Here is a 13,327-nt window from a genome sequence, read left to right as displayed (position 1 = left end):
ATGAAGCTCTCAACCTCAGTAAGAGATTCTTCTGAATTAAAAGATTTCACCATTAGACTGAATCGTACCAATCAGAAGAGACAGCAGCTGGAGCAAGAGCAACGGAAAACCGTTGGAAGATCTTTTTTGATTGAAGAGTATCAGATCTTACCTATCTATTCTAGATACATGCACCACTGAATCAATAAGGGACGGCTAAAAATAATTTTATTTCTTGGAATGGAGTTTTCGAAGCGCGCATAAGCCAACTATATGAAACACATGAGTTCCAATTGAGTACTTGTCGCAGTAATTCTTCAGGGCAACACCGTACCTGCTGCTTAATTGACAACACGATTTTCCTAACTTCCAAACACGATGTCACAAGATATACATGTGGGTAACTTTGAATTTCTCTTTTCTTTCTGTTAATGCATATGATCATTTGGGAACCAATTAGACTAGGCCTTTGCATGCGTGGTAGCTGGCTGTGCCGGAAAGGATGAAAGGTGACGGAATATGAGAACTTTGGTGATGAGGCGGTGCGTATGCTAGCTGTAGAGTGTGGGACTAAACAGTGAGCTTCTACCCAAAACGGAACATATACCTTGCAATTATTGGCAGAACACGCTGTCATGTTTGCTAAGGAATGCCTTTGTCATGTCTAGAACCCTTGAGATGTACGATATGATCTAAGACATATTTCTAGCTATGTTAGCTGATTTCTCTATTAGTGCCTAATGTGCATTTCTGATCACTCAAATTATTTAGAAAGAGAAAACATTATGAAAAAAATGCACCAAAAACAAGGCTGATTATTTATTTGGCTAGCTTCAAGTTATCAAAAATCCAGAACACCACTGCCTATACATTTTTCTTTCGATGCGCGGCTGATTTGCGCATCACTTAATCTGTTTGAATATATGGCCATTATTTGGTCAAGCTAAGGCTACTGCGGCGCATCGTTTCGATGTCGATCTTGATGCATCAGGCATGCATGCTGGGTAACAGGAACCATCACTAGCAAAGCTTTTTGAGAAGCGACGATGCTGGAAGCATGAAAATAGAGCCACTCTTTTGGAGAGGAATTTGAGATTTTGGAGCATCGTCGCCGGCCTGCCGGCCGGTGGCGACTGATCAGGACTTGAGAGGATGTTAGTTCCGTAGGGCATGTAGCCGTCGCCATCGGAGAGCTCTTGGCCATCACCAATGATCAGCTGGGCGTGATTCTCTGCCCTGCTTTTTCCTGATGAAGCTTCCTGGCTTGATTATTGGCGCCCAAAGAGGTCACTACTGGCGTGCACGTACAGAGGCATAGTTCATACGAGAAAACAGGGAAAGAATAGCATGAATATTTTGTGATCAAATTTACTGTTAATTGATGCAACACATTTAATATTCGCAAGCAACTATTTTTGGAACCTTGATTGGGTACAAAGCTGGGAAAAGGTCGACTTTCCAACATGGACCTTCATACCATGAATATGAACAATTTGTTTAAAAAATGAAGCATTTCTTTGGTTTGTTCTAACTGCATTTTTGAGTTATAAAAGCACCGAATCCTAACAAATGTCTGGAGTTTTGAAAAGAAGATTCCTGGTGTTATTATTTGTTCAATTATTCAACGGATTTCAAAGCTGTTAGCACCAGTGGTAGAATGGTACCCTAGGTACAGACCCGGGTTCGATTCGTGGCTTGTGCATCTTTTTTGTTTTCCTTTTCCCACTATTTACTTCTTCTTTCCTTGCTGGTGGCTGTTGCATTCGTTTTTATTTTTTATTTTTTGCCCTATTTGATCCCTTCTTTTCCTTTCACTAGTCAATTAGTCACTGCCTTCGCAATTTCACTGCAAAATTAGCCACTTCCTTTACACGCTTTTTCAAAGTGGAGGCTTAGATAATCTTTACTTCCTTATATTGTTTATTCATTCTTCCAATCTCATTTCCCTCCGTATTTAATTGTCTCAAACTCCTAGTTGTCGTGCCGTTTAGGATTACAGAGAAATTGCACTGCACATCTTTTAGCAACATGCACAACTGGGACGTTGAAAATGATACTGCACTGCGCATATCCAAAAAGGATACCATTTTTAAATTTGGGGAAGTGTAAGAAGAAAAACTCTTCCATTACAAAACATTCACTCTCTACAAAACATAAAAGACAGAGTGTTCAATTATGATTTGCCTCATGGCCTTTGCTCAATCAACAACACTAACTTGCTGCATCATTGATATACAGCCTGTTCGCTTCAGCTTATCAGCCGGCTTATCAGTCACCGAACAATATTTTTCTCTCACAACAAATCAGCCGTTTCAACTTTTCAGCAGGCTTATAAGTCCAGCCGAACAGGCCCATAGCATTTTGCATTCAAAATATTGGAATAAATAAGTAATGAGTTCACCAGATGCATGTAGATGTAGTCACTGCTATTGTTGTATTCATAGAGAAAATTTTCAGTGCAAAACATGCGGAGGTTGTGCATCGTATAAACTAGGTAATAAGGTAAGCAACCCTTTAGGATGAGCTCACGAACAACTTGTTTACAAAATCGGACCTTTGCTTTAATGAGCATGAACTTGAAAGCACACGCATTGTTCAAATGTAAAAATACATAATGTTTAACAAAGATTTCCAATTCTAAACTAAAGGAATAGCACCAGTGGTCTAGTGGTAGAATAGTACCCTGCCACGGTACAGACCCGGATTCGATTACCGGCTGGTGCATATATGTCCTTTTTATTTCATTCAGTTTTGACGTTTTTCAAACGTGGAGGCTTCAATAATTTTGCTCATTTATTTATACGTTTATTCTCTCTGTCAAATTTCCCCCGGCATTTAACTGTCACGGTTAATCGCTACCAGCGGGCTAGAGTGCCCGTCGTTACCTGCTTCAGTTCAAAGGAATGGCTAATTCTCCATTGATGACCCTTGTAGAATGCAGAGCCCCGTACCCCCCGCTACCGTTTAGGCTCCCATCAGTCCTACCTTTTATCTCTACAGAAATTCAGAGAATATGCCACAGTACATATTTTAGCACATGCACAACTGGGACGTTGAAAAAGATACAACACACATATCCAAGACAAATATCTATTTGTTAAAACTCGTATATTCAAGAATATTCACTCCATAAAACATAAAAAGACAGAATATTCTGTTCTTTCCCTTTTGTTTTGCCTCATGGCTTTGGTCCTGTGGACAACACTAGTTTGTTGCGGCGTTCATAAAGTTATTTTCACATCCAAAATATTAAATATAAACAAGTAATGGAACTCACCAGATGCCTGTACTCACCGTTATAGTTGTTTTGCCATGAAATCAAACAGTACTAACAAGGTAATAACCCTGACAGAAACATGAAGCGAAAAAACGATAAGCGGACTATGGTTGCGACCTTAAGCTACCGAGGTGCCTAGAACACCAGCTAGCACCCAGTCTTGCAGTCATGAGCTTCTCGCCTGGTTTGTTCACATGGAGACAACTGAGTTTCTGCGCCAATCATCTTGGAGTAACCACCAATCTTGAAGATTCACCTGGAAGGTTATAGCAATTGGTAAGGTGGCCTGCTGTTTCAGGTTCTTCGTCACGTCATTGCATAAGCTGTGACTCTAACCCATGTATTTCCGTATGCTCTGCTGTCCAAAGCTGCCTCTCAAGAGCCAGTATACAAAATTCAGACCAAAAGCTGTATCCAATGCTTGAAAAAGTTATCTTGAATGCTGATTTAGCACTGTGCTCACCTGAGCTTGTCCATTGCTGTTGCACTGTGTTGCCAACATTTTCGTGAAGATATACTCTGTTGATTAAGTTTGCACTGACAACAGGCTGATAATACCCTTGATACACTGATCCTGGCTAAGAGCTTGTTTGACCATCATCCGCATCTTTGTTTTAGTAGTAACTAAGCTCCCATAAGTCAGGCGCTACATTTCTCACTGCGGCACCTTCTACGGTTCTACCCAATTCCCCCCAAACGAGCAACTTTTCCATCATCAATGTGGACCCTAGACAAGGTGTCAAACATGGCTGGAACTTAGGCTCAAAATCAATTTGGAGGGATCTACAATTGCGTCCATAATGTACCTTTTGCAACCACATCATCTCAGCTGCAAATCACAACCAGCTAGCTTTAGATGTAGAACACCCAGGCCATCATACTATACTGTTTGCAGATATTTTGCCATGTCACCATGCGTTTCCCTGAACTTATACCTGACCTCCAATCTAGAAGAAATTACCTTTTGCAGCCAGGCACTGTGTGGGTGGCCATCACTGTTGAGTTCACTCCTGCCGGAAGTTGTCATATGATATACGTATGACGATGACTACTCATTGATCTATAGTAGCATGTTGAATCATTCTTGGGGGATTCTGTCATTTACTCTCATAGCAACTTTTGTTTCAGGAAGTACAATCCACAACCATGTAACTTAGCAATAACTTTCTCATTGTTGTCAGTGACAAACAGAAAAACCAAGAGATAAGTCCATTGCCAATTGCAGACATCTAGTCGACCAGACAGTGAACCTGGAAATGGTAATGTGCAGCATGTAAATACAGCTCTTGAATGACTACTTGGCTAAAGCTGGCAGGAAATATTTTACCATTTAACTGATAAGTGCTACAGGTATAAAACTGATATAGGCAAGTAACTACTGTGAACACTAACATGAATAGTTATTAGCCTGGACCATTGACAGATGCTGTAGCCATATATAAAAATTTAGAGCATCAGATTGTGAAACTAATCTGTCAAGTGACAGAGTGTTTGGCCAAATCTGAGATTCTGAAACTAATCTGTCAAGTGACAGATGGTTCAGATGGTTTGGCCAAATCTTCACATGAACCTTTTTTTATAGGTCAACACAAACCTTTAGTTGAGATCCATTTGAGGACTGAATAACAAATATTAATGTAGGAAAGCAATATGCGTGGAATAATAGATTAATTAGGGATGAACCAGGGGTTACATATATATAGGCGCCAGCCTGGGGGGTGGCGCCTAACCCTAATCTCCTAGGGGCCGGCGCCCACAAGGGCCGGCCTGGGCCTGGCTGTGACTCAAGTGACAGGCCCACACACGCAATACAGGCAGCACACATACACATTCTAACAATTAAGTCTAAGGAGCAAATAGATATGCCAGCTTAGCAAAAGGCTAAAAGCTTTCTAAAGAAAATCACAGCGACTTGTTTTATATATCGTGCTACTTGGTACAGTACTATCTTCTTGCAGTAAATGACACACATTTAAGGAGCTGACAACTTCTAGGAAAAACTATCCTCCAAGGGTCCAAGACTACTCCAAATGAAGAGGGAGTGGATAAGCTGATCTTAGTTGGAGATGTACTGCACCTTCTCTTCTGGTGGACAGAAAATTCTGTCATGAATGAATATCAGAACTGCAAAAAAGTGAAATGAATGCAAAATTTTATAAGGTTTCAGAAAAAAAAACAACAACAAGAACGTAGATACACATAAAGAGATGCAAAAGGAAAAGTTGGATCCAATTGTAATGAACTGCATATTGCCATATACACATTAACAAATCACAGCATAGAAGAATCTAGCTATGATGTAGCAACACTCATCAAAAGTTGCTAGTCCTAATTTTCAAGGTACACTGCAGCTATCCAAACCAATAAGTCGAGCAATAAGTAGGTACCATACCACCAAAGGATAGTTTCAACTTTTGAGTATTGATAAAAAAAGGTATGAACACACATCTTTAGAGACATGTGAAACATCAAACTAGTACTACTTGTTTTTCCAGTAACAGGAAAACAACCTTACAGTAGCATCAGTTTTAACACCTTGCACTTTTGGATTCACTCATTCACTTTCAACCTATGATAGGCGTCATAAATTAAATAAATCACAGTAGAAAATCACAAATCAACAAAAGTGACAGCAATTGTTAGCAAGTTATTTTCTTGGCACACCATATTAAGTTACACAACATCTATATTTAGATCAAATATGATACCAACTAGTTGTCAATCCAACAAGTAACAAGTGTTTACACACTTCATCAGTAAAGGATTTTTCATTTGAGATATGTCAAACAAAAGATGTCGCAGTACGTAAGTTAAAACATGTGCCATGAAACAAAGTAAGATAAGGAAAAAGCGGTCAACTATACCATTCGGTTCTTGAGGTGCAGTGACCAAATTTTCAAATAACATCCTCTGTCGTCCTTGCAACATACGAAGTAACGAAGGAGCAGGAGCATGGTGCCCGAGTTTTTCAAAATAGAGAAATAACAAAACTTGATCCAACTACACTGCTAGAGAAGACTAAAAAAGAAACCAATGATCACATTCTTAGCAGGAGCAAAAAATTCAGGACAAATATACCTAACAGTTAGCATCCTTTGGAGCTGGATAATGCTATTCCTTTTTGTATCTGTACAATTAAACTAACTCTGAAACTCTTTTTTTTCTATTAACACAATAGGCAGCCCTCCAGCCTGTTCATTTCAAAACAATGCAATCAAACTGGACTTGCTATACTCCTATCTAGCTCACAGTTAGTTCTTTCTGTGTCATCAATGACGATTCCTTTCTCTGACATTTCTTTCTTAAGAGATTCCATCTTTAATTCATTGCCACATCTTGCATAGGTATCAACCATGATGCTATATATGCTACTGCTAGGCTCCACGTTCTTGTGCAACATTTGCCGATACAGACTTTCCATATCATGTACTCTCCCTGAACTACCCAATGCACTAAGAAGTGTATGGTATGTTCTCAGTGTAGGTTTGATGCCATACTTGTGCATTTCTTGGTGAAGCTCCAATGCTCTATCAGTATCACCCTTGTTACAGCATGCTGATATTATAGTATTGTAGCTGACAACATCAGGTCTTAGCCCATGATCTGTTAAGTTGCAGATCAATTGTTCAGCTTCATCTATTTGTGAACTTTTGCAAAGGCCTTTTAACAACAAATTGTAGGTAACTATACTTGCACATACTCCACTATTCTTCATCTTCTCAGCAAGAACAAAAGCCTGCTCAATGGCACCAGACTCTATATAAGCATCAATGATTGAGTTGTAAACCTGTGCATTTGGCAAAACATCTTTGTGTACCATGTCATCCAAGATTGCTACAGCTTCCTGGATTTTTCCATTCTTGCAAAAAGCATTGACAACTGAACCAAAAGAGACAACATTTGACTTTATACCCTTCTCTTGCATATCAGATAGAACAATGAGACATTTCTCGAGTTGCCCACCCCTCCCATAAGCGTCAATCAGTGTATTGAAGGTTTCCACACTCGGATCCACTCCACTCTTCTCCATCTCCATCACCAAATCCTCTGCTTTGGTCACCATCTCTGCCTTACACAAACCATTTATTATTGCATTGTAGGTGATGTAATCTGGCCTAATGTGACGTGATTTCATCTGCTCAAAGATGGAGAAGGCCCCTTGAAGGTCCCGAATCTGACAATAACCGTTTATTAGAGTGTTGTAGATCACTCGTGTTGGGATCAGTCCTGTGTGCACCAACATCTCCAACACCTGTTCTGCCTTTGCAGCCTTTCCCTCTTTGCACAGACCATTCAGCAAGATGCTGCAAGTGTAAGCCCCAATCATGATACCTTTCTTCAAAGACTCGCCAAACAAAGATAGCATGGTCCGTGAATCTCCATTTCTCGTGATACCATCAAACAAAATGCTGTATGTGAAACCGTCCGGCACCAATCTATGTGATGCCATCTCATCCAACAATGCTCTCGTCCCGTCCATCCTACCAGCACGGCACAGCCCTGATAGCAGCACATTGTAAGTGACCACATTGGGCTTTGGGCCAGCATGGAGCATCTGATCCCGCAGCCTGAAACCAGCCTCCAGGTCCCCGCCCTTGACATGCCCATCGATCATTGTGTTGTATGTGATCCTATTCGGCGCGACTCCCCTCTCCGCCATTACATCGAACATCTTGAGGGCGTCGTCACCCTTCCCCGCCCTCCACAGCCCCGCGATGACCACGTTGTACGAGAACGCGTCGGGCGGAGGCGCCCCTTCGTCGCGGCCCATCCGCCGCAGCATGCCGGCGGCCTCATCGAGGTCCCCCGCCGCGACGGAGGCCTGGATGGCCTTGTTCCACGCGAAGGTGTCCGGGCGCGCCCCGGCGGCCACGAGGACGCCGAACGCGGCGCGCGCGTCGGCGTGGCGGCCGAGGGAGAGGAGGGACTCGAGGAGGAGGTTGCAGGATGAGAGGGACGGCAGCGGCGCGCGCGCGGCGCCGGCGTCGGCGCCGTTGCCCGCGCTGGCGAGAAGGGAGAGCAGGCGGAGCGCGCCGTCGGGTTGGCGGAGGCGCGCGGAGGCGACGACGAGGGCGGAGGAGGCATCGCAGAGAAAGGAGTGAGAGGGAAGGTCACCACGACAGTCGTCGTCGGCGGCGGCGGCGAGGGCGTGGTAGATGTCGGGGACATTGGCTGCGGGGGGATGGGAGGAGAGGAGGAGGGATTTGGCGAGGTCGACGGAGCGGTGGAAGCGGCCGGCGGCGATGAGGGAGGTGAGCTCGCTGAGAGAGGCCGCGGAGGCGGAGGCGTAGGAGAGGTGGCGGCGGGAGGGGAGGAGGCCAGACATTTGGGAGCTACTCACTCCTTTGTCCCCATGGTTTGTCTCGTGGGTTTAGGAGGGTTTTGCTTGCAGCGCGTTTCATTCAACGGAACGTTTAGACTCAGGAAACGCGTTTAGCCATTGTCCGGAAAATTGTCACATCGTAGCATGCAAATATGATCGACAAATTATTTACGGAAATGATACAACTCGGACGTCCGACGCGTCGGACGCTACTCATCAAAAATATCTCAACGTGGAGCCCACAACCACCAGAACAACTGATTCCTCTTATCCTTTTCTTCTTTCCTATCCATCCTCCTTCTGATCTGCTCCATCCTCTCCGCGCACCTCTTCCACTCCATCCTCTCCTTGCTGATGCTGCTCCTCCTCTCCACCGCGGGCATCGCCGGGAAGGCCGCTGACAAGCAGCACACTGCCCCTCCCTCCTTCTCTCCTTCCCCCTTCCCCCTCGTGCTGCTCTTTGGTTGTCCATAGCGGCGGTGGTTGTCTCCGGCGGTTCGCAACCAGATCCGCCCCATGGATGGCCGGATCCACACCCTCGCTACCGAATTTGCTGCCTCGAGACCTTGGCACGTCGAGGCCATGTGGTGCCTTCCAGCGGCAACAACGGAGCCTGACGTGTAGCCAGCAAGCAGCGGGCTCGGCGGCGACGGCGCCTTCGGCCAGCGAGTGGCCGAGCCCGGCGGCTGTGGTGCCCGCAACCGACGAGTGGCGCGACCCTTGCAGCGGCAGCAGCGCCGTTGTGTGCTCCGGCAGCAGCGACGGGTGGTGTTGCAGTAGTTATTTTGGATGTTGCAACAATGGATTTTGATGTTTCATTTGTTTTTCAACAGTCTGACTTGCCAGCAATTGGGTGTTGCACCAACTTGTTCATGATGTTGCATACAGTTGTTTTCTTTGTTTCGGTCTCTTTTTCTTTCGTTGTTGTAATGTTGTAAGAGATGTTTTTTTGTTGTTGCAATGTGTCTATTTTGAATGTTGCACAAAGCGATTCGAGATGTTTCATGCACGTAAAAGTGTTGCAATCCTCGTTGTTGCAAGTGTTGATTTTTGATGTTTCGATAGTTATTTTTCAATGTTGCGATGGAGCGTTCGATAAAAACAATTTATCGGATGTTCGGGTGCCAGCACATCCGAATTATTTATGTTTCCCAAATGCACTCTCGTAGGTCCGATTAAGGGCAGCCACAATGTAGAGGTAAAGTGGTCTTTATAGGTCTATATGGTATAAGGACCGACCATATGGACAAAAAATTAATATTCTCTCTCTCCTGGCATCTCCTCCCACCCACGGCGACTCGCTGCAGCTGCTCCTCCCGCCACCAACATGAACTCGATAAGATGTGCTAGATCCACCACGAGGACGAGATGCGCACCAGATCGGGCGGTTGGCAGCGCATGGGCGAGCTGTGGTGGCGCTAAGAGGAGGGGAACGGAGCAGCGGCCGGTGGCCATCTCGATCTCAAGCTCCCGACCTCTTTCTGCGACGAGATCTAGCCCTGGAGGAGCAACAGCGGCGAAGAACCAACTCCGGCAGCAATTGGCTGCTTCATCCTTCATGGCAGTTGGAGTACCCGCAACAAACAACCTCGATGAAGGGGAGGAGTACCCGCCGCCACACCCAGGGAGGCCCAAGCCGTCGAGTTCGACGCCGGGACGTCGTGCTCCTCTCCTCGCCGAAGGCCCAAGTTGCTCTCTTGGTCGGAACATGGATCCGGCCTGAAATTGATCTCCCCTCTCCCAAGCGGGGGGAAGGAAATAGGAGGACCTTGGTGCTCCATCTGGGGAGAGGGAAGGCCACTGCAAGGAAGGGAGGTGGGGGGAGGGAAGGAGTCGGGTGAAGAGCGGAGGACGGGTGACAACGGCGCTTTGGGAGGACAGGTGGCGGCTCTTTCAGGAGGGAGGAGCGCTACGGGAGAGGATAACGGGATGAGGAATGGGACGGTTGATTTTTATTTACAAGTAGGACCCACGCTTATAGTCCATACATATGGCTCAACATTGTGGCAAAGAAATAGGGGTAACGTAAGTCGCATGAATAAAGACCAGTTAGACTATATGCATTGTTGTTGCCCTAAACGTTTAAAACATGGACTATATATAAATTTTTGTTCAAAAATATTAGCCACATGTTAACCTAACATCGTAAATTTTTTAGATTTTTTAACATATATACTTTATAGTTGATAAGTCAAAATCATACATATATATTTTGTTGAACCTAAATGATACTATTTAATAAGTTTATAGACCCATATTTACCATTTCTAAACTCGTGAATCTAGATGACATTCCACGACAAAGTTTAAGTGACGTTCTTGCATTTAATTCAAAAGGAGAAAAATCGAGAATGGACATGTCCTTTCTCAGCTCCAAAAATATGCAAAATTCCAATAAAAACGTTCTGTCCTTCGGTTCTTGGCAATTCTTGATAAAAGAAAATGGTTGCATACTTGATTTCTTAAGGAACGCCATTTCTTTAGCTAGGGTTTGTACCTGAATACATGAATGTGAAATTAGATATGCATGTGTGGGGCATCTAAAGGAAATACTCATGTTAAAACATGAGAGCCGAACCGTCCACGTCTGTTCGTCGCCCAGGCGATCTGAAACCCCATCTTGTAGATCGCCATAGCCAATTCCATGAAACCCGAAACCAACAGAAATCGAACCACCAAAGAGAAAGCGTCAAACCCATCCAAGCAAAATCTCAAGACCATGCAGGAACCCGAAATAGAGCCAATAGAGCTACTGAAATATCAAGTGATCTTGTAGTTCTATTCCGGATCCTAAGACAGAGGGTAGATGGCCTAAAGTTGAAAGTAGCCAGCATTCTGGAAGATGTCTACAAGAATCCGCCCGATCCGGGTCCTGGGAGCGCACCACGATCTCAACCTGGTGCCGCTAAAGCAAGTCATGAAGAGAGGAAGGAACCCACGCCCCATGCTTTCAAGAAAGCAAAATTACAGGTGATTACAGGCAGTAATTTGATGTGTCAAGACGCAGGTTATAGAGGGAGATGAAGGACTCAGAAAAGGAGAGAAGATCTACTTGCAAAGTCAGCCACTAACAATGTTACGAATTGATCCTTGCTCCACCCTGCACACAAGGTGTTTGTTGTATTGCCTCAAGGCCTCCAGTGGAATTCTTTCAGCACTGCTCATGAAGAAGATACAGGAGAAAGATGATGATATCATTGAGACTGATATGGGGGATATGGAGGAGGAGATAAAGAAGAAGTGGTTACCGCCTGATCGGTACTGTTCGGATCAGAGATGCAATCAGCTAGCTATGCATGCAAACTTGAGTACGGCATGGGGTTTGAAGGAGCCAATTCCAGCCCAGGATTTGAGTGATAAATTTTTTTTTCTGAACATTGTCTCAGAGAAGGGTTTTAAGTGTGTGTGTGTGTAAAGGAAGCCAATGGAAGCACAAGGGAGACGTGCTAGTTCCTGCAGAAGAAGAGGAGACAGGCCATAAGCATGCAGGGGTTCCAAGGGCAATATCTGATGAACTAGCAAGAGGCGTTCAGAAGATGGCAGTAGAAACTGGCCCACCTGATCTTAATGCACAAGCACCAGCCATGACATGGACAGGGAAGGATCGGGTTTCTGGACTTGACTCCTATGGCGGCTCTAGTGGAGGTTCTATCAGTGTCAAAACTGAAACGGAAGTAGGCTATCCTATTAGTATTCATGATCGTTTGCAGGTTGGGAAAGGTACCAAGACAAGCCCTGCTGCTGAGAAAAAGAACACTGTAACGACCGGTTCAGGAAAACGGCTAGAATCCACTCTACATCTTAAGTAGACCACACCTACTGGGTACCTCACTTGCGCTTTCATTCTCGCTTCGCACAAAAGGTTGCAACCGGAGTTACACACTGGTAGAAAACTCGCCTTTAGTCCCGGTTGGTAGGGATCAAATCTCCCGAAAATCCATCTAGGATAAAACAATCGAGACGAAAGGGGGGTCTTTAGTCCTTTAGTCCCGGTTGGTAACCGGGACTAAAAAATTTCAAAAAAAATAAAAAAGGCACCGGGCGGCCTCTGCCCGCCTCAGCTCCCGCACCGGCCACTGCCGCCGGCCGATGCTGCCGCACCACGCATCTCGTCGGTGCTGCCGCACAACGCATCCCGCTGCCTCGGCCCTGTCGCCGCCTCCCGCCGCCATCGCTGCGCCACTGCATCCCGCTGCCGCCGCATTCCACATCCCGCCGTCTCCGCATCCCGCCGCCGCCGCCACGCCACCGCATCACGCTGCTGCCATCCCTGCCCGCCTCGGCTCCGCATCCCGCTACTTCGCCACCACCACCACCATGCCGTTGCTCGCTGCTCACCCCGCCGACCCTCGCTCCACCCCGTGCCGCCGCCGTCGCCCTCCGCTTGGCTCCCCCGCGCGCCGCCGCCTGCCCTTGCCCCGCTGCTGCTCCTCACTGCTAGTGAGGGGCAAGCATAGGGGGAAGGGGAGGGGCAGCAGGGGGAGGGGCGGCCACCTGCGCCGGAGGGAGAGGAGGAGGAGAGGAGCTAGCTCCTGTGTGCGTGGAGGAGAAGGAGAGGACTTATGCGCGTGAGAGGAGGAAGGGAGTGAGAGAGAGAAGATATAAGGCCGGTGGAGGGGAGCGTGCGGAACGAGGGAAGGATAAAAGCCTCACCCAACAGGGAGTAATCCTTTTGTCCCGGTTGGTAACTCCAACCGGGACAAAAGGGTGAGTCTCTAATCGGGACAAAAGGGGAGCACCGTCGGTGTG

The 13,327-nt window shown here is 45.9% G+C and overlaps 1 protein-coding gene across 1 annotated transcript; it reads right to left on the bottom strand.

The window, feature by feature from the left end:
- Nucleotides 1–4,905: 4,905 nt before the first annotated feature.
- On the bottom strand, nucleotides 4,906–8,655 carry LOC117862177 (uncharacterized). Its single transcript, XM_034745704.2, has 2 exons — nucleotides 6,121–8,655; nucleotides 4,906–5,380 (listed from the first exon to the last, which is right to left on the bottom strand). Exon 1 carries the CDS (start codon nucleotides 8,580–8,582, stop codon nucleotides 6,471–6,473), a length of 2,112 nt encoding a protein of 703 aa, XP_034601595.1. The 5' UTR covers nucleotides 8,583–8,655; the 3' UTR covers nucleotides 4,906–5,380; nucleotides 6,121–6,470.
- Nucleotides 8,656–13,327: the final 4,672 nt, after the last annotated feature.

The sequence above is a fragment of the Setaria viridis genome, chromosome 6 (assembly GCF_005286985.2).
Source record: "Setaria viridis chromosome 6, Setaria_viridis_v4.0, whole genome shotgun sequence".
In the NCBI taxonomy this organism is placed as follows: Eukaryota; Viridiplantae; Streptophyta; class Magnoliopsida; order Poales; family Poaceae; genus Setaria; species Setaria viridis.
Note: the sequence above shows the minus strand (reverse complement) of the source record. Positions and strands in the feature narration are given on the sequence as shown.